Here is a 23783-nt window from a genome sequence, read left to right as displayed (position 1 = left end):
TCACTTCACCATACCCCCTCTATTTGCCACCTCATTCGTCACATCGCCTGCAGCCACTTGATGTTAGCTGTCTTGCACCTGCCAATGTCACGGGCTCAGAATAATAGATAATAAGAATGAAATGGTTTCCTATCTAGACTTTTGTAGCCATCGACAAGATTATTGAATCCGGAAGAGAAGAAAAGAAAAGATAGAAATCTATCTATATATGAAGATTTTCCAAAAGATTATCAATAATAAGTCTAGATAGTTAGTGTTTGTGATGTATTATTTATTGCTGTAATATTGAACCGCTATATAAGCTATCATATATGAGCCGTCACACTCAACGAGTTCTATGGCCAACCAGGTCCAAAACAGCATGCAGATCAAAATCAATCATAATAGTGACAAGAAATATTTCATCATGCTCTATTAATATACCCGTACAAGAGCATTTTCTGCAGCTAATATATGCAGGGGATTTGCAGAAACAGATCTAGTACCTGTCGATCCATAGCGTGGGTATTGTCAAGAAGATGACTCTCCTCCATCATCTTCGCATGGCCCAAGACTTCAATGCGGCCAATCAACGCCAAAAAACGTAAGCGTGATATTATAAGAGCACATATATCAGAAGGAGGGATTCTTATAGGAAGTGATGGGCAGCAACTTGCTCAAGAGCCAAAGAAACGAACACCATCACGGTGCAGCAATTGTGGTCTAGTTGGACCTACACGTAGAAAATGCCCTAGCAAATCAAACTTTCTCAGTATATACAGTTTAGTTGATTCGAATAAGGAATATAATGCTTATTGCGATCTATAAATGCTTCTAGGGCATTTCGCGGGCCGCTCGGTGTCTGATAACATTAACGGAAATTCCTTACATTATCTGCTACAACCATCTCCATCCCTTGACTGAATGGAACTATAACCAGGGCCCCCTTGCATTGCAAGCATAGAATAATTATTCATGTCCTGAATATATCCTGCCCAATTCCCTGATTTTACTTTGGGTTTTATATCGGGAACTGGTAGGCAAGAGAGCACGCTCGTATCATCCGACTATGGCGGCCGTTGCGCAATGTCTTGCCTGTCATAGCAAAGCACCGTGGGGAGCGACACTATTCAAATGGCGGTCTTCGAGGAGCTTCGTTTTAAGTGTGGTTTGTTTTGCCGGAATGACGGTATGGCCCGCTGCTTGATGCCACCATTCCAGGCAAAAAATGTTAATGATGTGTTGGCTGCAGGACATGCTTCTTTACGGGTTGGTAAGCGGACTCTCGAAAATCAAAGAAAAGAAAAAAAGAAAAAAAGAAAGGAAAAAAAAAAGCGTCCACTATGTTCAGAAAGTTCATGTTTTTAGATCATTCCTATCCTTCCAAATGCTCTCTCGGAAAAGGTCAAGCTACCCTTGGGAGAACGTGAGTCTGCTCGTTGGTTTAATTTATGGCTGGTTGTCGTGTCACTGACTAAATATATTCGCAGTACAACGTTGGACTTCGATTCTTCTTGCGTTATATGGTGCAGCGATGACCATGGCCTCTCGTAAGTTTCAATTTCCCTTTTAGCAGCCAGCGGACACTATGTGTGACACGACAAAACCTAGTTCTTTGCGGATATCTTGTGGATCGCACTGCATCACGCCGGTGGCTTTTCGTAGCAGGGCTCGCGGGGTTAGCGGTTGCCACGACGCTCCTCTGCATTGGAACACACCTATCTCTATGGATTCTGGGGCGTTTACTCCAGGGCGGAGCTGCTGCGGTGGTTTGGACCGTTGGGATGACACTACTAGTGGATCGATATCAAGAAGATGCACTGGGCAATGCGCTGGGTTACTTCGCCATGTCCACAGTAATAGGAGCCACTGCTGGGCCGCTCTTGGGTGGAGTCCTTTATGAACATGCGGGCTATTACGCCCCATTCGGACTAGCATTTGCGCTGATAGCTTTGGACCTAACCCTCCGGTTGATGATCATTGAAACGGAGAAAGATCAGGTAACATTCGAACACAGTACGGACATGGAGCTCTCACAGATATTTGTCGATGAGCGACAATCAGACCATCAAGACACTCCTCCCGTTGCTACGGCCGCTTCGGGAGGAAGAAAAGGAGCCAGTGCTTCCAGTCGAGAAGACGACACATCAACCAATCTCGAATTCATGGACCCTTCTTCACGAAGCTCGCGTCAACCAACCAATCATAAGGCAGTCTTCGCTCTACTCCGGTCTCCACGGATGGTTCTCGCGTTAACGGTCTATTTCTTTCTCTCTACGACTCTAACGGCATTCGATAGTGCATTACCACTCTTTGTCCGTGACACCTTTGGTTGGAAGCAAACTGCTCAAGGCCTTATATTCATTCCCCTGATGGTGCCACACGTTCTTGATCCCGGCATTGGGTATATAGTGGACCGCTGGCCTAAGACCCGCTGCTATTTGATTACGATGGGTCTATTGGCGATGGTACCGCTAATGGTAAGCCTGCGATTTATTACCGAGAATAGCATTGGCCATAAGGTTCTTCTCTGTACCTTATTAGCACTGATCGGTGGTTGTGTTGAACTTATTGAGACACCAACTATGGTTGAAGTGACTAATCGTGCACTTGAGGCATCGACGGCATGGCCTGGGGCGTTAGGTAGGAATACCGCAATTGCATTGGCCTGTGGGCTCTGTAACTGTGCCTTTGCTGCGGGTTCAATGGCAGGCCCCTTCTTGGGAGGATTCATTCGGGATCATGCTGGTTGGAAGACCATGTCGTGGGCGCTGGCGCTGCCGATGGGAGTGTGGGGGATACTTGTGTTGTTATTTCTTTGCTGAACGGGGCGTGTGCCCTATACGGTTGGTGCTTCTACAACCCAGCCAGATACAGAACGAACTAACTAGATTGTCTGTGGTCCAGGAAGCAAGTGAATGACCTTATATCAGCTACATAGATGGCTAGTTAGATTTAAACCTGACTAGATTGCTATACCAAGTGAGGTACTGGGGATTTCTCTTGAATATATTATATTCAGATTTCCCCAAACTATAATATGAATGCAAAGACATTTCTTTTCCATGGGACGGTAAGCTGACCATGAAAGCTGAGGAGTCTTGTTTTTGCACTCTATGCCTGATGATAAACAGCCAAAGACTCTGAAAGCTGAAAGTCCTTGCAGGTTGGCTTAACAGCATACTTGGAATTAAATTTTGAACATACCGCACAAGACCTAACTGTCCTCAAGTCACACAACACTCTGCAACGTCTTCTGCTTTTTGCTCAACATGATGTGGTTTTGAATTGGAATGCTGGTTCCTTTTACGCGCTCAGATAGCAGTAAACGACTATATTAACTTGTAGTCAGCCTCTTATTTACTATCTAAACTTGAATCTGCATGCCTTCAAGCACTTAGTAAAAAAAAAATATGATATATAAAATTATTATATATTATTTGATTTAAATGATAACTATTAAAGGATTATATCTATATTACATTATTATTCAAATAAGATAATTATTAGTTTTATTCCTGTATTATCATTTGATAAAATGTATTTGTTTTCTGGCGGGTTCTAAGTATTATAGTTATAAAGTCTTAAGACAGTGCTGGAGGTGCTGCCTAGACTGCTTTGTTTATGTATGTATGTGGGGCATGTTCACTGATCTGAACACGTTCTTTCTTTTTTAGGTAAGTAATTACAGTAGGTTAACATCTATGACTGATTCAGGATTGACGTACTTCCTTCCTGATCAGGTATTCTATTTAGTCGTGGGCATACTCACTATGACATTCAAATGTAATCTATTTAAGGGTATTCTATACTATACGTGCATTTTGATGGGGTCTACGCTACACCATAACAGACATTCAGCTCTATGCAGAACGATCTAAGTATATGTATTAAAACAAAGTATTATACATGAAGGGTAAAGTTCGGAGAACAAGAGAGCGAATGAACGGAGGGAGAGAGCAAAAGCAAGGACAGACAGATAGACACGGCAATTCGGCTCAAAGCAAAGCAAGCAGAGATATAGGAAAAGAGAAAACAGACTAGGGATAGTACTCTGCGCAGAGGAATCAGGAACATCACACACACAATAGTCAAAACCAAGCAAGAGTAGCAAATGATGCAAAGCGCGTGCAGCGAGTCAAAAAGGATAGTGATTCAGTTGGATGATGTTGTGAACAGTCTTTCATGGCCCGATGTAGGAGGGAGTGGATGAAGGATTATGTGTTTGTTGGCCCAGCCATGCATACACACGTTAGGGAACTCCCATGCTGTTCAGTATGATGCAACGAGAAATATATCTGCCATGGAATGGGTCAAGGGGCATCAAAACGGAACGCTTTTTAGCTGCTGCCAACGCCGAAACATACACAAAAACAAACCAACAGAAAAGAAATCCAACAGAAAGGGGGTATTTCTGCTACCCAAGGAGCAACACGAGAAAAAGAAAAGAGCAAAGCAGGCTTCCATGATTCAACAATGCACGAAAACGGAGGAAATATGACACGCCCTCAGGCAAGTGATCTGGGCGATATGCGGATAGGCGGACGGATCTTTAGGGTCATATATCCATACTCCAACGCCAAGGTCGGAGACGTTCAAGATGACCTAATCCGATATCGTCAGGCGAGTCATTGATTTCCAAATGCAACAATTGAACCTTGTTGTTGTCACGTTGCAAGGTAGATAGGGCTTGTGAGATCGTTGGAGGGAAATGTTTACCGCTATCTTGAGTTGCTTTGGAGACAGGCCGTGACGTCGGGGTCCCGGGCTGATGCAAGGAGACCCGCGGAGACTCCACTTCGGTATCGCCAGGTGATGACAGAGTAGAACACGAATCAGAGCGCGAGCGGAATGATGGGGAGATTACAAAATTGGCCTGATCACGTCCGAACATCATTCTGGGCGACGAGGGCGGAGAGAATTCGTCGTCTCCTTCCGAATCGTCCTCCACGGCTCTCGGATCGTACCAGCCGTCGGGGGCCATGCGAAGCGGGGAAGGCTTAGGGGCATTCTTCTTTTCGGCAGGTTGGGTGGCTATGGGAGGGAGCTGCTGGGCAGGAGTGACGGGCTTCTTGACATTTCGGTCACCGTCTACGCGTTGTCCACTAGTGTCATTGTTGCGGACAGTATCGCCAGAACGCTCTTTGCCAGCCATCACTCGAGCACTGGGCGGGGGTTGTAGCATCCATCGTGTTTCGGCGCGGCTCTTAGGTCCACTGACGATGGGAGGATGAAGGTCGTTGACTGGGGGCACACGAGCAATGTAATATTTGCTGGAGGAGCCAGCATCTGCTTTACCGCGGCCTGAGAGTCCGACTGAGGAACCCTTGACCTCCACATCCTGACCCCATAACGGCTCGTCCTCGCGCTGATTTCGCATGCGGCTCCACCGATCGCCCAACGGATGCTTCAAACTGCTCTTATCCTTCTTGTTCGCCGAGTTGCCCCCGCGGCTCACATCCTGTGTGGAGTCCGCCGATATGCCGGTATTCCAAGAGTCGGTTCGGCGATGGGCGTTGCGGTGACCACCTCGTCTAGCGGGAGGACCGGGACCGAGAGCGATTTCCTCGGCCCATCCTGGGTTGGTACTAAAGGCGGTGGGTTGTGCTAAAGGTCTCGGTTGGTCGGTGACGGTAGCATCTATCCTATCCTTTTCGCGTTGCGATCGAACGGCTTCCTTTTTGCGCTTGTGGCGGTCTAGGGTGTTGGCACAGGGGGTGCAGGTGGCGTAGTAAAATACAGCGGACTGCACGCCACGGTAGAGCCACATTCTGGCCTGGCCACCAGAATCGGACGAAGGAGGTTGGGGAGGAGAGTAAGGGAGGAGTAGGAGGGAGAGGGAGAGATCGGGGAGATGGGAGGGAGGGAGAGAGGAAGGAAGTCGGGCTACCACGGACTAGCCTAACGATGCCAGCGGGAAGAAGAGGGAAATCCTAGCGCTTAGAAAGACCAATTGACCCCGGGGTATAGACAAGTGTGTTGGGACGGTCGCAACAACATGAAGGGCGCGCTCGGAACCGGAGGGGGAAGGAGGGCACAGTAGTAGTTGATAGCGGAGAGGCAGTAGGAAGTGGCGGTCGCCCAGCGACCGGGGAAGATTGGCGTCAGATAATGGGGGAGGAGGAGGGGAATTTGTTGCAGGTTGGATTGAAGCGGTCTGGAGGAATGTTGATGGAAGCAGAAGAGATGATGACAAAGAAATGAAGTAGAAGCAGAAGCAGAAGAATAAGAACAGAACAAACGGAGGAGAAGAGGAGAGAGGAGGGAGGATAGGAAGCAAAGGAGAGAGGGAGGAGGTAGGAGGAGTCAGAGTGTAGTAAGAGGGAGAGAGGGAGGGAGGGAGGATAGTACGGGGGAGGAAGGAAAGGAGGAGAGGAGAGGATGGGACGCCGAGCAGGTAACAGAGAGAGGATCAGGGGAATTGAACTGAACTGAACTGCAACTTCAACTTTGAACGGTCGGGTTTTGGGCCGCACTTGGCACGGGCGGGGCGGGCGGCAGAGAAAACGGGGCAGGCTGTCACATTTAAATTTATTTTCGCATTCTTTGAATTCATTTATTAATTATTCAATTCATGATAATTAGATTGTTAATTAGATTTATGTGGTGGTTGTATTGTTGAGGAAGTCCCTGGGCTGGGAAAGATCTCATACATACGGAGTACACTCTCTCCACCTGCAAAGACGAGACGCACTCCCCATAATAAGTGAAATAAAATAAATTGAAAGGCAGGAATAATAATAATAATAAATGGGTAAATCTCACGAGGGGGAAAACTAAAACCAAAACTAAAAGCTAAACTAAATCTCCAACCACTTGGGACGAGCCCCTGGAAAACCTGGGACAGCCCAAACCACAAAACGTAAATCCGAAAACGGCCAGCGTCAGATCCTCCCTGAATGAATAATACGTACTTGGTAATCACTAATCAATCTCATCATCGTAACCGAACTGGATGATGGAGTCTGGGACGCGTTTGCGTTGTTCACCCGGATGGATTCTTTTTAGTCAATCATTTGCTGTGCACAGGGCAGTGCAATGTAGTCTGCGGTGGCATAAGTAATTGTATCTAAATAAATGTTGGAGGTATAAGAATAGCACAAGACAATGCATAGATAGTAGTAGTACTTTTAGAGATGCTGCCTGCTTGGTACTGTATGTATGCTGTATGTGCCACTTGCTGCATGGCTATTAGTTACTACTTGATGCATGCCATGCAACATGGCCACAAGGGCATTATATTGATTATGATTATCAGATCAGGTGATGAGTGACTTTGCTTCTTCTTCTTCTTCTTCTTCTTCATATTGATTATGATATTAATATGGTTAAATGGTCAACTTATGTCCTTTTCCCGTTCCCCTCTCCCTCCACAATCATCCCCCCTGCGGTCCCTATCCAGGGCTGATCACCTTGCATATCCATATTAACCGATGCCCTGAACATCCCGCGCCCTCTATCACATCGGCTGCTTTCCCCCAACACCCAATGAAACTGCCGTCCAATGGAACCCTGCCGCGCAGGAGTGTTGGATACTTACTACTACTTACTAGTAGTATCATCTCCCCCCTCTTCTCTCCCCTCTCCCATTCCTTCAGCCATCCCAATGCCTTGTTTTGACAATCTCAAACTTCCTTTTTTATTCCTTTCCTTGATTCCATGCAATTCCCAAACGCAAGAACTCCCGTCGAGCCGCTAAACTTGGCCCCGACATCACATCAGATGAGCGCCCTTTTGAGCCCATGCGCGTCCCGCTTGTAGCTCTCTCGCTCTTTCACTCTCTCTTTCTCATCTCATGAGAAAAGAATCCCCGCCCGACGACGCACCGATCATGTCCACGGATCATCTGGTACCGACCAATCCCCTCCCGTAAATCTGTCGCGCGCGTAGTAGCTTTCTTTCTTTCGCCTTCATAACAACCCTTCCCCCCTGGTCGGCACACTGACACTGGCACGCGCTTACTCCCTCCCTCCCCTTAATCGACGAACGAAAAGACCACCACAAAGAGAAGGATGGGGGTCCGCCTGACCCATATACGCACTAGCCACCAATGTTACGCTGAAACTCTTGTCCACTTCTCCATCGTACACTTAAAACGCTCATCCTTTTTTCCCTTTCTTCTTGCTGCAAAGAAAAAAAAAATTCCTTGTCATGTAGATAATCATCGAAACATCACTTCCCCGCTGTTTCATGCGTTCTTGGTGCCTTTGACCACTTCTCCCCTAACCTTCGTCCAGTCGATGTCATTGTCAATGGCTTCGTCAACCTCTCCGCATAAAACAACGTTGTCGCCTCGGATCAGATACAGCCCATGCTCAATCTGGGAGCTTGGTTCCGGGTCGTCGGGGGTGCGGATGATTCGCTCGATCGTGTCCAGGAGAACCAGGTTCGTTAGCTGGTCGGTAGAGAGTAATGTTCCCAGCAGTGTGCGGCCGTCAACCGTCAGGATGCATACTTTCTCTATACGCCGGGCAAAAATAACTGCGTTAGCACTGACCAAGGGACTGAATACCAAATCTGCAGTAGAGCCCATGGGATTCAATCACTTACTGTTGATATAAGAGTGAAGCGACATGATGATCAAATGTGCGAGGGTGAAGTACTGTTGAAGCACCGGTATCCCGAACGGAAAAACAATCCAAGTAACGAAAATCGCACCACCACTCGAGGTCGCCTAACCCAGTCAAGTCGTAGAAAAGGCGATCCGAAGAATAACCACAGTTCCGTAACAAAGTCGAATGCACTCTGTTTGCACTAGGTTTGAAGCTAGTAGCTTGACTCGCAGCAAATACTTCGTCGCCCGGTTTCGATCGTCAAGCTGGAGGGGAATCTGCACACTAAGCTCCGAAGTCGGCCAGCTGTTCTGTACAAATGAGGAGAGTCGTGTAAAGGACGCGCTAATCGTGAGGGACAAGGTATATCGGTGGAAGGAAGAACAGCAACGAGGTCTGGCCTGGGATGTTGTGACTGCAGCGGCGTGCTTCTCCGGATCCTCACAGCTTCCATGCGGCGTCCACTGATCACGTGATTGGAGCTGTCCCGTGCTGCGCATTGGCGATCACGTTTAATTGATTGATCAGATAAGGAGCTTTGATTGTTTCATTATGTATTGCCTGGTCCAGTAGTCCAGCTGGTACAGATTAGTATAATACATATACTACGTACAGAGCGCGCAACTTGTAATGCAATTGACCTGAAGACCAATCTTCATTCCTTAAACACCCTACGATCACTAACAATATGCGAATTGCTAAGCAAATCCACAAGTCTGGAGAAAAATACTAATCTACCACGCGTCTCGCCGCACTACTTCCCTTACCCAACCAATGCGCTCAGATCCAATGGCACGCTGCTGCCTCGTCCAGCCCGATACCGCCTGGTGCCTCCCACAAATGGTCGAGGCTTGGGCAATAAGCCTTCGCTCTGGAACTTGAACCGATGATCGTCCACCCGCATGATGCCATGTCCGCCTGGACTGCGAGGGCTTAATCCCGGTGACGGCCCGCCGTTGCTGAGGGTATAGGCGCTCGGGTCCAGGGTAGATCGGTCTGGTTGATGAGGTGGAGGAGGTGCTATGCTAGACGGCAGAGGTGATGGCCGCGACGGTGGCTCGCTGGGAGGAGCACTGGGAGGAGGCGGAGGGGGAGCTGATGGGGCCGAGGCCGCTGGTGGGGGAGGAGGTGGTGGCGCATGTCCGAGAGCATTTCTGGCAGCTTGTACGGCGATAGACGCAGCAGCTGTGCCGTTCGGCGGCTGTGGAGCGGACGCGCCGGGAGGAGGAGGGGGAGGGGGTGTAGAGCGTGCGGGCGCTGGAGGAGGTCGGGGAGCAGCCGCCGGAGGAGGTGGCGGAGGTGCAGCTGGACTAGCTGATGGAGGAGGTGGTGGTGGTGGAGGAGGAGCAGGAGCAGAGGGTTTTCTTGTAGATACTGGAGGCGGCGGCGGGCCTTTGGCGGAGCCGGGCAACGGTGGCGGTGCGCGCGGGGGAGCGTCAGGGGCGGATCTGCTGGACGCAGTCGAAACCGTCGATGACGGCCTGGAAGCCGGTCGCGGGGGTGGTTTCCGGAGGTTTGCAACCAACGGGTTCACTGGAGGAGTAGGAGGCGACTCTGTTGCTGGAGGGCGTGGTGGAGGTCGAGCACCTGGCGGTTTGGGGGCGGACATAGCAGGGGGCGGGGGAGCGCTCCGCGAACCATCCGCATCTGATCGATATGGGGAGTCCCGATTAGCTCCGGTGTCAACGCCTCCCCGACTGCGCAACTTAGGCATGCCTCCAGCAAAGAGGCCTCCAAGTTGAGGCGCCGCCGGGGCACCCGCCACTGCATCACCTCCTGAACCAGTATCGCTGTTGCTTCGTAGCCTGTTCGCTGCCTGTGCCGGAGGGACGGGTGGTGCAAGCCCTGTCGGAGGCTTCGCCATGCCCGGAACTGGCGGAGCGCTTGGAATTGCAGGACCGGAAGACTTCGCTCCTCCACCACTAACCATGGGCGCCGATCTGTCGTTGGTCACGGTCTTCTTCAGCCTTGCGCCTTTGTGGATATCGGAAAGCAGTGCGCCCTATACAAGGCATTAGCAGTTGACAACTTGCCTAGACAGGCAGACCAGATCTTCTTACCCGGCCTTTAGCTTCTGAACCAGAGGGTCTGCTGGGAAGATTCCCCGCGGGGGGAGGAGGCGGGGGAGGACCTCCCATCCCTCCGGGCGGCGGCGGCGGCGGCGGAGGGGGAGGCATGATGTTTGTAGGCGATGAGGTATGACGCTTGCAATCGGAAGGGAGTAATGAGTGGGTAGACGATCACGAAGGGATCTAATCTGCTGGGGCTGGCTGGATCATTTGAGGCCTGCTGTTGCCAGAGAAAGGGTGGTGTTGAAAGAAAGCAGCTGCCTACGGGGCGTTGCTGATGGAGGAGAAGCAGGAGAGTTCCAGAGGGACGTCAGGTCGATGGACGCCAGACAGTCGTTCCTGGAGACCCGCTTTTGGTGGCGGCAGTAATTCAGTTGGTGCCCTCGCCGCCTTGCGCATCTCCCCGTCTTTGTCTGGCCCCATCAGGTAGTTTTCCCTCACCACCACTACCACAATACCAGCAACAACCATGCTTCCGACAAGAGGCATTGCCCTCAGGGGCCACAGGAGCTCTCGGCCGCAAGCTCTAGCCAGCCAGATCTGCCAATTATCCGCACCTTCCGCGCCCGTTCATCAATCCGTACGATCCTATGCATCCAGTCCGTTGACCCGGAATGCGCGCCCAGGCCAATTGCGACCCCAGAAAAGCCCGAAAAGCTCCTTGACTTCGAATACCTACGCTCCTACCCCTAGGAGGTTTGAATCTACCAAATCCAGCCACCTCACACCAGCGGACTTCGAAGAAGCCGTGGACCAGATCGCCCACGAATGTGCCGAACTCAGCGAAACGGACTCTGTGCCCCCCAACGACAAGGTGGTGCAACTGCTACAACAATGCCAACGAATTGCCGAAGCGATGGTTCACCCGGAGCAGGACACCGGCAAGAGCCAACAACCAGACGAGATCTCATCTCTCCTAGACCTAGAGGAAGGGAAGAACGCCGCTACCCGGAAACAAAAGCAACAACCCACCACCACACTGCCCCGAAAGACCCCCGAACAGATCATTGATCAGCTCTGCAAATCAGTCCATGACCTCTTGACAGACGAGAAAGTGTTCATCTCCCCCGAAGCCCTGACCTGTTACACCAAGATCCACGCTATGCTTAAACGTCCCGACCACTTCCCGGAGATCTTCCATCTCTACGCCAACAAACCAGTTCCTGAGGAGAACAGCTCCCCTGTCCGATACCACAAGGCCAAACCCAAGAGCATCAACAGCGCCGTGCCCGTCGAGCTCGCGGACATGGCTCTCGATGTCGCTATCGCCCAGCGCAACCTCTCCCTAGTGTTGGCCATCATCGACACCACTTATAGCACCCCGGCGTTCCGTCGCGCCAAGGTCTTCAAGAGGGCGGCGGTCCCCTTGGGTGGAATTGCTGCTGCGCCTGCGGCTTGCTATACCCTTGCTTCGTGGGCATCGACGCTGCAGAACACAATGGACCCGAGCACAGCGACGGGTATCGCTTTCGCCGCGGGTCTGGCATACATGGGGGGAGTCACGTCGGTTGGAATCCTGGCTATCACGACGGCGAATGACCAGATGGAGCGGGTGACTTGGCAACCGGGCGTCCCGCTGCGACACCGTTGGGCCCGTGAAGAGGAGCGGGCTGCCTTCGACAAGGTTGCGCTTGCATGGGGGTTCAAGGATATCTACATGCGAGGTGAAGAGGAAGGCGAGGAGTGGGAGAGTCTCCGAGAATTTATCGGCATGAGGGGAATGATTCTGGACCGGACGGAGTTGATGCCTGGAATGCAATGATACTATACTATACTATACTCCCTTTGTATCTACTGTACCATACTACTATCTACAATAGGAACCTACACCACACCACCTCCAACTCATAAGAAAGATAAATAGAGACCAAAACCCAGGATCACATTTATAACCCACACCATAAGTAGCTAAACTATGATACGAAACACAACCCCAGAATCCCAGTCCCTAAAAAAAGGGGCGTCGTACCCCCAGCGTGACACATAAACTTTTTCCTTTTTATTTATTTATAAAGAGAAAAGAGAAAAAGCGACCCGCTTAGTACAGACGCTTAGGGGGAGACATGGTAGCCTTGAGGACAAGGCTACCAACGTTCTGCCAACCCTTCTTAAGCAGGGAGACAAGGTAGTTGATGGCGAGCATGGTGTTAGCGACGAGCTCGTCCTCAGTCATACCAACGTTGCCGACGGCAACACCGAGGCAGAGAACCTTCTTAAGCTGGAACTTGATGGTAGACTTGACCTCGTTGACCTTGTTGGCCATATCCTCGGCGTGAGAGACGGGGGTAGGGAATTTACCGGCTATTCATTTATTAGCACGATACCCCTGTGAGGGAGGTATGGGGGGGAAAAAAAACTCACCCTTGGAAAGACCAGGACCCAAGAGACGGGGAATCTGCTTGATGAGGGTGTCGGAAGCAAGGAAAGCATCGTACTTGCGAGCAAGCTTCTTGATGAGCTTCTTGTTCTTGTTCAGCTTCTTCAGGTCGTCGGCGGACATGGCGTCAATGCCGTGGTGCTTGGCACGGTCGAGATCGTGCTGGTCACCAAGAACACTATCCTTTCATCAGTATTCTATCCTTCCTCTGTCTTCATTCCGAAGGTACTTCTCCGGTGGTGGTGGTAGTGGTGGTAACATACCAGATGGTCATGTTGGGACGGGGAACGGTGGGCAGCTTGATGGTACCAGAGAAACGCTTGTCACGCTGGGGGTCGTAGTTCTTCAGACCGATCTGAAGCTCGACGGTCTCGAGGAAGTTCCTCTTCTTCTCATTCTGAGAGTAGTTGAGCAGCTGCTCGATGTTCTGGCGCACTCCGGCTGTTCACGAATCATTAGCATCCTGCATCATACACATGCACATAGTGTTGCTGTTGTTGGGATGAAGATGCAACATACCGACTGTGATCTTAGACATGGTGTTGACAGTCTTCCAAAAGAACTTGAAATCCTTATGGTGTGGCTCTGCGCTGAATATCGGGTCAAAAGATCAAAAGAGGGAAGAAAATCAAGCCGGGCGCCGCGCTTGGAGGGCCGTGAGAAAATCCGTTACGACTCCGCTTTGTGTGTGGATGGGTCTAGCGGCTTTGGGATTAGCGCTGCCCTAATCTGCATTTGCTGAGTCAGGCGCATAACTGGTGGTCGTGCGGGCCGTTGTGAACATCATAATTCGGAGGTCTACTCCGTACATGATTGGCAAATCATAATTTCTCAGGTAACTATTAGTTATAGTATGCTTGGTTAATTTCGACGTATTTCTGACTATCTTTGGCAGATTGAAGTACACTTTATTACACAGACAGATTCGTTACGTAGACATATTATGGTTACTGTAGTAGAAAGTATCATAGTTCACTATGCTCTACTGAATATCGAATTCTAAACAAAAACGCGAATACCAGATTTGCCTTCGCTATATCCACAGCTGGTAGATTTTCATATCCGAGACAATCGCTCGCCCACTTACTAACTCACAGTTTAGCCTGCGCCTATATCTGCTCATCACTCACCAAGCCAGCTTCAATAGCCTTGATCTGCAGAGCCAGGAACTTAGAATAGATCCGACACAAGGCAAGATTTCCGCCCATGTACCAGAAGCCGGGGTGTCCGCTAGGGCGCCACATCTATAGAAAGTGCTTGTTAGTGATGATAAAGTTGAAGCATGCGGGAAGAAGTACGTACTGCGTTGATTTCTCCCTCCTCGTCTAGATCCCAGACATCTCGACATCGGTCCGCAACACGGTCACCTAGTACTTTCCGTACCGTCGTGCGCATATTGTCGTAACCAGTCGCGAGGACCACGACATCGGCGGACAAGGCTGACCCGTCCTTCAAAACAAGTCCGGATTCCGTAAAGTGAGAGATTCCGTCTGGGCTACGCTTGACCTTGATTTTTCCCGAGGCGATGAGCGGGCTGCAGCCAACATCGATGTAGTATCCACCGCCGCGAGTCATATATGTACGTCCAAGACCAGCACCGTTGACGCCAAAGTCCAGTGCGAAACCAGCCTTTTCAAGGCCACTGAGAAGATCTTGCTCAGCGTGCGCCACGCGCCTGGTGAAATGCTCGCCCAAGGCAAATTGGACAGGGAATGGAAGACATTCATGCAGCAGGTCGGCTTCTTCGGTAGGAGGTCTGCAAGAGTTAGAGGTATCCGGGTTCGAGACAGGCATAAGACGTACCCGTGATCTTCGTGTTGACCTTCATGCATCATGAAGATACCCTTTTCAACAGTAATGACATAGGTCCCGCGCCGTTGCAGCATAGTCACCTGCGCGCCATTCTCGCAATAATTTTGCGCGATATCATGGCCGCTGTTTCCAGTGCCGACCACGACGACCTTTTTGCCTGCTACGTCGTAGTGGGATGCATCTGTGTGCTGGCTGCCGTGATATACTGTGCCCTTGAACTGCGACTGGTTTTCGAAGCTAGGAACCAAGGGTTCTCCTGAGTGCCCCGTGCACCAGATCAGGTGGCGTGGGCGCAGTGTACGTTCGCTCCCATCGCCGCGGACGACCACCACAGTCCACTGCTTCTTGGTATCGTCGTAGTCGGCAGATTTGATGGAGGTGTGAACCCAAACATTTAGTTCCATGATCATAGCATAAGCCTCAAACCAGTCGCCTAGTTTGTCTTTGGGGGTAAACTGCGGCCAGTTCTTCGGGAAGGGAAGGTATGCCATATGGGTGAATTCTGCAGGGTCATGGGTTACGAGGGTCTATGAATACAGGTCAGACGGCGAGTCAGAATATGCACATAGCAAGCAGAGCTCACCCTATAGCGCTTCCGCCAATTATCTCCGATACGTTCATTCCGGTCGACGATGAGATGCGATATCCCGAGAGAATTGAGCCGAGCGCCCATGTTGAGGCCTGCCTGGCCTAGAAGTTTACCTATTTAGCTTGCTTCTACTGCACGAAAGGCAAGGCCTGCGTACCAGCTCCAACAATGAGGGCCGTAGGCTCCTCTTCCTTAAATTCAATTGTCCTCTGGCGTCGCTCGAGCCAGTTGCCCTGATTGAGTCCACCAGGCATTGTCTCAATAGTGCCGTATGCTCTTCTGATGCCCAATGGCTCCTCGAATTCTTTCAAGTCTTGCAACGTTGTATACATCGCATATGCCTTCCACTCTCCAGCGTCGTTCTGCGTCAGATGAATGACCCCGGAGCCACGCCCCACACTAGTCTCGAAGAAGATGATGGAGTTTATCCAGTTCAGCCCCTCCACGGGGCTTTCCATCCTGGGCTGGAATTTGCCCTCATGCTGCAAACGCAGAGCAGAAAGACCCGCGCGAGGTTGGTTGGCAGCCAGGAAGTCTTGGATCTTCGCGCATCCCTGGATGGTACGAAAGTCCCAGACCAACGCGAGCATGTCCCTCCACCAGGATTCCTCATGAAAGACTCTTCCTAGCTGGGAATAATTCCCCGTGGCGAGAAGAACCTCCAGGTCGGTGATCCATCGCTGGGCAATAGCTCGAGGATCTAGCGGACCGATAGAAGAGGGTGTTTTAGGGAGCTGGATCACGTAGTTGCTCTGAGCAAGAGACATGACGGGGAGTAATCCAAAGTCACTGTATCTTCGTAGATATTGTCGAGAGATGGAGCGGCTGAGGCGGGAGGGTCAAGTTGAAGTCTATGAGCCCCTCGTTGTATAAATACCCCGAGCTCTCCACATTGGACCCATAGTTCCATTGTCGACCACAGCTGGCGAGGGGGAGCGGAACCCACTCGGAGAATTAGCAGATGGACATGCTCCGATGGGAAACGGTGGACCGCAAAGAAGTCCGGGGATGATGGATCATATGGGACCTCGAGGCGAGTCCCACTCGTTTTCTCGTCTATGGACGTTATTCGTGGCAGTCTCGAGTGGAGTGTTGAGCAACAGCAGCTGTCAGTTGTCACTGATAGGAGTCCATCGTGGCCGTCGATCATTCATCAATAAATTCAACCGATGATGGGATGGAGGGGGGAAGTTCTAGTCTGGGCCTGGCGATGATCCGGCGCCTAAATTGCCCGAATTGGGAAGTTATCCTGATAAGCCCAGGGTCTCTCGGCACAGTTACCCCGCAGAGGGTTGAAGCCTCTCATCTCCATCTGATGAAAGATACTATCTACTTCATGTCTTTGCTTGTTGTGAGTGAAAAGGCATCAAAACTCAGCAAGATAGAGTGGTCACCCTGTCGATGGCTGTGCGGGACAAATATATATAGCAGGTCGTCCTAGGATGATCAAACTGACACCTTCAATTATGTCTTCGCTACAATTTCCACCAATAATGGTAAGTAGTATATGTTGTTGGAATATGCTGGTTTGGTTCGGTTCATAATATGACAAGTAGATATTCCGCCAGTTACTCTAGTCTGTCAGAGGGCATCCACAAGACACAGTCTAGAACGCTGTGAAATTATAAACATTGGCCAAATGAGAGATACTCAGTCAAGCCATGAACTGTGGCATGTCTCTAGGGGAGTAGCAATCATGCCACGGAACTAGCTGAGATACATTCCTGCTTAGAAGGTCAAGGCATCCAGAGTTGCTCGTCAGAGCTTGCTTCACTCAGACTACATACTCGTCCCAAGCTTAGTAGTCTTAGACTGCTCACATGTACTCAATGACTAGAAAGTCGGGGGTGGTGGATGCTGAGCAGGAAGACAACAAGCAACTGAGTTATACTAAAAAGCCAAGAAGGCACACTACTAAACGTGCCAGGGAAATGTGTTGAATTGATGAGCTCAATACAAGCCCATAGAGGGGATCCAAATCGATACCCCGTGACTGCCTGGAAACTAACATTAAGAATAACCCTGCCATTGACAACCTTGACGGCAACCCAGTTCAACCCTCAATCTCCAAGGAACCCATAGCAGGACAATGCCGGTGTAACCTGCCCGAAACCGTTTCTCTGACAGCCCCCACGGACATTCCAATAATTCCCAGGCATCCGGCTTTCCCTCCCAATCCGGAACCAACAAATCCGGATCATGGCAAGGGATGCAACCACCGATTCACAATACACTCGGTGTGTGAACGGATCATTGTCTCACCAATGTGTCTCCTTACACCGCCAATGCATGGTTCCTTATAAAGCGGCCCCGGAATCAAGGGGGAAGAGGGGTTACAGAAAAACAAAGACACCGACTGCCAACTCGCTAAATTCGTCCATTGTTGACCGCGATCGTCGTTCTTTCTTCATTCAGGTACCACAATTCTCCTCCTGCATTTAGTTATATACTTATATCTGACCTGCAAATCCTTCACAAACCTGCTCAAACCCTCTCACCCACTAATTCACTCACGCATTCTTAGAAAGCCAAATTTGCTCGCGAAAACAAAGATGCTATTCAAATCTGCCCTCCTCGCAACCGCTTTGTGCCTCTCCGCCACGGCTGCGGCGAACACCAATGCCCCCGTCGTCACTGACAACGATGATGTTACCTACTACGCGCAGCTACAGCCCAAGGATAACACCACTGTCCGCGGGTCTGTGACCATCTTCCCTAAGTCCAGCGGCGTGGGTGTCCTTGTTTCGGCGCACTTCTGGGGCATCCCCGATAATGAACAGCAGTTGGGTACGTTTACTTCCATTTCTTTCCGCTCTTTCATATCGATCCATCATATGGGTGTTTAGAGTTTCCATACGAATCCGAACCCAAACTCAAACCTTGAGTTAATAGCAAACCTACACATTTATACTGACCTATTCATGAAATGATCAGTCTACCACATCCACCAAAAGCCAGTCCCTAAGGACGGCAACTGCTACAGCACCGGCGCCCACCTGGACCCTTACGGCCGTGGCGATGCCACCCCCTGCGACATCAATGCGCCTCAGACCTGCCAAGTCGGCGACCTCAGCGGCAAGCATGGACCGATCTGGGCGCCCGACAACGAGGAATTTACCACCACGTACACGGACTGGTTCCTTTCCAATGTGGAGGGTGAGCCTGCTTTCTTTGGAAACCTCTCAGTAGTCGTGCATGCGGCGGATAACTCGCGCCTGGCGTGTGGAAACTTTGTGCAGCTGAAGTAAGACTGGATGGATGAATAATTTCTGCTTGGGACTTTAATGTATTGTTGGGCTGGTGTTGTTATTGGGTTAGGTTTGGATTAATGCTTTACTGTTGGCTTGGTACGTCCTTGCCTATGTGGGACTCTGCACACAGCCCCAAGGTGCTGTTTTTAAGCGCTTAGCTACTAAGCAGCCTACAATAACTTAATGAAAATACTTATAATAGCCTCGCGCTAAAAAGCATGCCCCTCTCCTTGTAGAACTTTCTGTTGAATTATTCTGCAATGAGTGTGCAATACATGAGCATCTTGGTGATATGCCCAGAAACCCTGACAATGCCGTATCTTCCTCACGGATTGATTACATACAGACTGAAGATGGAAGCTTCTTTCTCTGCCCTTTCGATATCCTGCCAGACCAAAGCAGTAAATTGTTCTTGTATCAAGCGTCAATAATAATAGTAATACATTCTATTACGCTGTGTAGCAGGGGTATCGAGTATGAACATCAGTAAACCTAATAGAAAAGTGACAGAATGCGCAGATCCGTAGCAAATAGCAAAGTAACCAATCGAGATCACGAGGAATCCAAGTGGAAATTAGAATCCAGCGTCACTAAGTCGTCTTACATTGCATAGAATTCTATTACTGTTATAAGTAATTTCTATGTTTCTTGCTTACTATTTTCGTTTTAAGGAAAGGGATCTTGGCACTCATCGTTTGATCGTGTTTGTCATTGATTGTATATAGAACGATAGTCGTGATCCTCTTGATAGTATACGTACGTAGTAGTCATCACAAATATATCATATCGTGGGGCGCAGACAGACAGTGCAAGATCAAAATGCTGCGTTTGCTGCATTGTTCGCGGCGACTGGCGTCCATGCCTAGCTTGTATGTGCATGCTCGTGTTCAGTAAGCATTGCTCGTCCACATGCCTCCCACCGTGCCAAAAGGAAAAAGTCCCGCGGAAGTGACTGCATGCTGACTGACGGACCATCCAGGTACGGTCATGCCGGAGGTGGGCAGCCAATGGTGGCGTTTCTTACGCGATATTAGATAGCTGGGGCTTTTAATGGCATATTCTTGACCAATGAGTACTTCAGGTGGGTTGTCCATCTAGACTCTCAATCCGGCTTTGGATCGCCTGCTCGTCGTATTGGCCTTCTTCGCCCTCGTATTCCTTTAAGACTACGGTCCGCATGAGCCGTCGCGGCGCCCGGCGACCTGTAAATAACTCGAACTGGGCGAAACCTTGCTCCGGAAGGACATCTAGTCCGTCCAGAGCGACCCAGCCACGGTGCGAAAGTGCTCGGATTTGTTTCATCAGTGGGGTATTGAGCGTTTTATACGCCAGCTGCATATTGGTTAGTGACATTCATAAAGTAGGGCGTTATTACAGTGGTTTTTGACTAACCTCCACGACCACGCCACCCGTTGGGCTTTCGAGCCACTGCACTGGCATCTCAAAGTTCGGGGCCGGCTGCCCCCCGATGCTGTGAGTTGGAATACATGAGCAGACGACGGTCGGCTGCTTGTAGTTGGCAGGCCAGCTGTCCTGTAGAGTTTGCAGCACGTGCACCTGAGGCCGTGCCGCTGACCCGGCCTGGCCTGGAGAAGGGAGGTTCTGGCGATTATAGTGGTAGGCGAGCTTTTCGGCATTTGCGAGGGTCCGGTTGTAGACGAAGATATTTTGCACTCCCAAGTGTATCATGGAGTAAATGGCTGCGCGCGCCATGCCACCCGCGCCAATAACTAGTCCAGTAGATGACGGGCGGATGGCATTCGCGGGCGACAAGCCTCTTCGGAAACAATTTCCAATTCCGATCCAGTCGGTGTTGTCTCCGTGCAAGGCCTTGATCGGTCCTGCGCGACTCTTCTCCATGTACAGCGAGGAATTATCGGCGTCGAGAGCTTTGTCTCCTAGCCTCCGAATAGGAATTAGCGTGTTCACGGCGCCAATGGCTCGAGCATGTGGAGACATGGAATGCAGCAGCGGAATGGCTTCTGTTTTGAACGGCAGGCTGACACTGGTGCCACCAAAATGCGGGTTCTCCACCAACTCATTGAGGCCTCGCAGAGACGACGACTGGTGAAGTTTGTAATGATGCGGCATTCCGCATCGCTTATAGGCGGCGTTATGCATGGTGGGAGACAGACTGTAGGTGATATTGGCACCGAAGACAAAGAAGTGTAAGGGGTCCAAAGTGAACGAGGCGTACAGAGCTTCCTGTGCCTCACGGAGGGTGATACACGGCAGTCCTTTCGATTGCGTCTCCGCGACCATTGACGGGTGAGTGACAGGGGTCAACGTCGGATTGAAGCAGCATGACAACCGGCCCAATGGACCCGTATTGTACGCAATGACTGGCAGTTGCGGGGCAGGAAGGGACTTAATGTAGTCGCGAAAACGTTGCACGGCAAAGTTGTCGTCAATCGTCACCGCCGGCTGTGTCAGCCGGACCATGTCGCATCCTAACCTTTTGGCTCGCTCGTAGAGCTCCATATACTGTGCGTCATCCCAGCCCCGCGCCGGTGGCTGCACGGCAGCAAAGTGCCCGATCACTTTGCTCGACCCTTTATAGGCTATGACCTGTGAAAGTACCTTGTCGTCGTAGGACATGTCTACTGTCACAAACTCCGGGGCTAGTCGTAGACCGTGCTGAACTAATTTGAGATACTCTGCATCCGACCGCCGCGAGGGATCCTTGTGTTCTGCGCTCAAGCCATAACGACATACGTTACTCTCCACATTGTATATTAATGGAACGACCGTGTTCCGTCGGACGTTGGCTACTGCCCGACTAATGGTATCGGCAAAACTCGAGTCCAGACCGAGATGGGAGGAAGGTGGTTCGGCGACATCCAGCTTCAGCTCGAACGCATCGGAGGTCGACTCTAGCTCCTCGATGTCCAGATCACGTTCTAACATGGATGAGATGGGGACGGTCACGGCATATGTGTAGGTGCGTGATTCGACTGGTTGCATCGATAGAGGGAACGATGAGTTATGACGGCTGAGGTCCGTGGTGTCGCCCGTCGCGAACGCAATGAAACAAAGAAAATCACGCTGTAGTTGTTTGAGGGTCAGGAAAGGAGTGATTGCTTGTACTCGCTGATCAAGCTCCGATTCCAACGGCGAGTCTTGGTGACCGTCTTTTGGAAGTGGGTGGTCCGCGATGCCCTTCTCAGAGACATTGAAGAACTCAAGGTTGGAACATGCGCGATAGATGGGCCCCGAGAGTTCTAGAAAACGACGAACTTTGTCTGTGTTCCACGCTTTCAAATAAGACTGGATGCTCTCGGGGTCTCGGAGTACGTAGATGACTGGATGGGTCTTCGCATACTCCCTCAACAATGTCTGCCCGCTGCGCTCCATGGACCCAGGCCCGCATGCGATGACGCAGCCCTCTTGGTTTTCGGAGAGCATGGACTCCATCACCCTGGCTTCCTGCTGACGGTACTCGACCAAATCAAACTCCTTCTTGTAAGAAGCACGTGTGCGGCCGGTCACCTGCTGAAAATACCGGTCTGCATCGATCAGTCGCCTACCCGATGTGGCCGCCAGAATGACCGCTAGACTGGACTTTCCCGTGCCGCGGATTCCGGTCAACACAATGGACGCATTAGGAGCGAATTTCCTCTGAGCCTGGAAAGGCCCGTCAAAGGAGACTGGCGACTGACGATTGGAATTCAGCTCGCGCAAGGAAGCATTTAGCCATGGCGACGCCTCTGAGTGTTCCGTCTGAGGAGCGGAATTGACACGGGGACGTGGAGGAGCATCGTCGCCGGGGGTAAAATCTACTGCATGGGGGGTATTCGAGGCGAAAGGGAGATGTGACAAGCGCCTGCTGTTCTGTTGCTCGACCGGACCTTCCAGCTCGTCTAGCTTGCGTTTGGGAGGATTCACGAGGATGGACATGTCGTGCACAGGAATTTTTGTTCAGGCTATACACGAGAAATCACAATACTGAGAAGAGGGCGATTATTAGACCCACGCATGGCGTAGGACGCGAGAGCCGATAATTAGTTCCTGCAGGACCGACCGGGCGCATTCGAAGGTAAGCATTGGTTTGAAAAGGTCACGATAAGCCTGCGGAGGAGCAATCCAACTACTTGTGTGAGCGACGTAATAAGAAGAGGGCGGGAAATGCTCAAAACCCAAGAGTGTGGGGAGACATGAGCTAAGGAGGTAGTGTAGTGTAGGGGGGGAGTGGGTGGGAAGGGAAGGGACAAGGAGGGACGAACCTGGAGTGGCTGCAGGAAGGGACTGGGCGTGTTTGACGAGAAGGTGGAGATGGAGAATAACTACTGTTAGTCGAATAGTCAAGAGTGAGTAGTGAGGAGGAAGACGGAAGTGCGATCGAACCGCGGGGAAGAAACGACTGCCGAGCGAGTGGATACACTTTGGCTCTCCAAATTCCAAAAGTGGTTGCGGACAAAGGCTCTGCCGTCGCTGAGCCGTAATTTTCGTATGCATTTCGTATCTTATGTTACCGCCACGTCCGGATGACCCGGAATGACTCCGGCGGCCGAACAACCAAGTTGTTAAGGAAAGTTTACTAGTAGTACTTTGCAGTGAACTGGAGTTAGTTCAACTGAGTTTAGTTAACTGGGATGTGCCTTGTTCCTTGTCCTGCATTGATACCCCGCGGGGAGCGCAGCTCAATCCCCAGGCAGCAATTGACCTAGAACTCTTGGTTACATACTGAAATGCACACGCACTTTGGGTGCGGCTGGAATATGCCATGCGACACAAGACTGGGTTAACCAGTTATAGTAGTGGTAGACGGGGGAAAGGTAAAGGGTCTGAAAATGCTGGAATCTGAATGGCTCTCCACACCTTCTCTTCCCCAAGTTCTACTAACACTTGGCTCCCTCACCCCCGGGCTCTTCGGACAACTTCCTAATTCCCGAACTGGACCAAAATCTCCCACATTATGATTCCACTATCCACAATCCACAGTCCACTATCCACACAGACACACAAGAAGGATTCATAATTTAATTACATTTGATTTCGTATTACCAAATGGATCCCCCCATCCCCCGGCGCTTTACTCCATCTTGTCCACCGGGGACACTTAGCGTTTCCAATCCGTGGGTTCTGATGGGCCTCTTCGACCTCTTTTTGCCTTTCACACTTTCCACCACCAGTAGTAAGTACTTAGCTTTACAC

The 23783-nt window shown here is 50.6% G+C and overlaps 8 protein-coding genes across 8 annotated transcripts; 3 read left to right on the top strand and 5 right to left on the bottom strand.

Moving 5' to 3' along the window:
• Window positions 1-1048: 1048 nt before the first annotated feature.
• BO88DRAFT_464232 (MFS transporter) lies at window positions 1049-2863 on the top strand (the record flags this gene model as incomplete). Its single annotated transcript, XM_025711303.1, has 6 exons — window positions 1049-1168; window positions 1232-1252; window positions 1348-1405; window positions 1470-1529; window positions 1591-1995; window positions 2086-2863. 6 exons carry the CDS (start codon window positions 1049-1051, stop codon window positions 2802-2804), a joined length of 1383 nt encoding a protein of 460 aa, XP_025562011.1. The 3' UTR covers window positions 2805-2863.
• A 1645-nt stretch (window positions 2864-4508) lies between these two features.
• On the bottom strand, window positions 4509-5916 carry BO88DRAFT_67161 (uncharacterized protein). Its single transcript, XM_025713046.1, has one exon. The coding sequence runs from the start codon at window positions 5747-5749 to the stop codon at window positions 4538-4540; it is 1212 nt and encodes a 403-aa protein (XP_025562010.1). The 5' UTR covers window positions 5750-5916; the 3' UTR covers window positions 4509-4537.
• A 2251-nt stretch (window positions 5917-8167) lies between these two features.
• On the bottom strand, window positions 8168-8943 carry BO88DRAFT_444486 (U6 snRNA-associated Sm-like protein LSm8; the record flags this gene model as incomplete). Its single annotated transcript, XM_025710113.1, has 2 exons — window positions 8530-8943; window positions 8168-8460 (listed from the first exon to the last, which is right to left on the bottom strand). Exons 1-2 carry the CDS (start codon window positions 8552-8554, stop codon window positions 8168-8170), a joined length of 318 nt encoding a protein of 105 aa, XP_025562009.1. The 5' UTR covers window positions 8555-8943.
• A 147-nt stretch (window positions 8944-9090) lies between these two features.
• Window positions 9091-10884, bottom strand: BO88DRAFT_405666 (putative proline-rich, actin-associated protein Vrp1). The gene is made up of 2 exons (XM_025706946.1): window positions 10592-10884; window positions 9091-10533 (listed from the first exon to the last, which is right to left on the bottom strand). Exons 1-2 carry the CDS (start codon window positions 10706-10708, stop codon window positions 9295-9297), a joined length of 1356 nt encoding a protein of 451 aa, XP_025562008.1. The 5' UTR covers window positions 10709-10884; the 3' UTR covers window positions 9091-9294.
• A 146-nt stretch (window positions 10885-11030) lies between these two features.
• BO88DRAFT_405665 (uncharacterized protein) lies at window positions 11031-12428 on the top strand. The gene has a single exon (XM_025706945.1). It carries the CDS (start codon window positions 11070-11072, stop codon window positions 12360-12362), a length of 1293 nt encoding a protein of 430 aa, XP_025562007.1. The 5' UTR covers window positions 11031-11069; the 3' UTR covers window positions 12363-12428.
• A 46-nt stretch (window positions 12429-12474) lies between these two features.
• Window positions 12475-16531, bottom strand: BO88DRAFT_444482 (flavin-binding monooxygenase). Its single transcript, XM_025710112.1, has 10 exons — window positions 15536-16531; window positions 15373-15479; window positions 14781-15316; window positions 14280-14733; window positions 14108-14221; window positions 14073-14086; window positions 13497-13567; window positions 13241-13418; window positions 12962-13155; window positions 12475-12901 (listed from the first exon to the last, which is right to left on the bottom strand). The coding sequence occupies exons 1-10, from the start codon at window positions 16143-16145 to the stop codon at window positions 12639-12641; spliced, it is 2541 nt and encodes an 846-aa protein (XP_025562006.1). The 5' UTR covers window positions 16146-16531; the 3' UTR covers window positions 12475-12638.
• A 1242-nt stretch (window positions 16532-17773) lies between these two features.
• Window positions 17774-18800, top strand: BO88DRAFT_488697 (putative cytosolic Cu/Zn superoxide dismutase). Its single transcript, XM_025712631.1, has 2 exons — window positions 17774-18165; window positions 18313-18800. Exons 1-2 carry the CDS (start codon window positions 17931-17933, stop codon window positions 18624-18626), a joined length of 549 nt encoding a protein of 182 aa, XP_025562005.1. The 5' UTR covers window positions 17774-17930; the 3' UTR covers window positions 18627-18800.
• A 527-nt stretch (window positions 18801-19327) lies between these two features.
• BO88DRAFT_367387 (putative quinate pathway repressor protein QutR) lies at window positions 19328-22907 on the bottom strand. Its single transcript, XM_025704070.1, has 2 exons — window positions 20022-22907; window positions 19328-19961 (listed from the first exon to the last, which is right to left on the bottom strand). The coding sequence occupies exons 1-2, from the start codon at window positions 22524-22526 to the stop codon at window positions 19707-19709; spliced, it is 2760 nt and encodes a 919-aa protein (XP_025562004.1). The 5' UTR covers window positions 22527-22907; the 3' UTR covers window positions 19328-19706.
• Between the last annotated feature and the right edge of the window lie 876 nt (window positions 22908-23783).

Source organism: Aspergillus vadensis (genome assembly GCF_003184925.1).
Source record: "Aspergillus vadensis CBS 113365 unplaced genomic scaffold BO88scaffold_14, whole genome shotgun sequence".
NCBI lineage: Eukaryota > Fungi > Ascomycota > Eurotiomycetes > Eurotiales > Aspergillaceae > Aspergillus > Aspergillus vadensis.
Note: the sequence above shows the minus strand (reverse complement) of the source record. Positions and strands in the feature narration are given on the sequence as shown.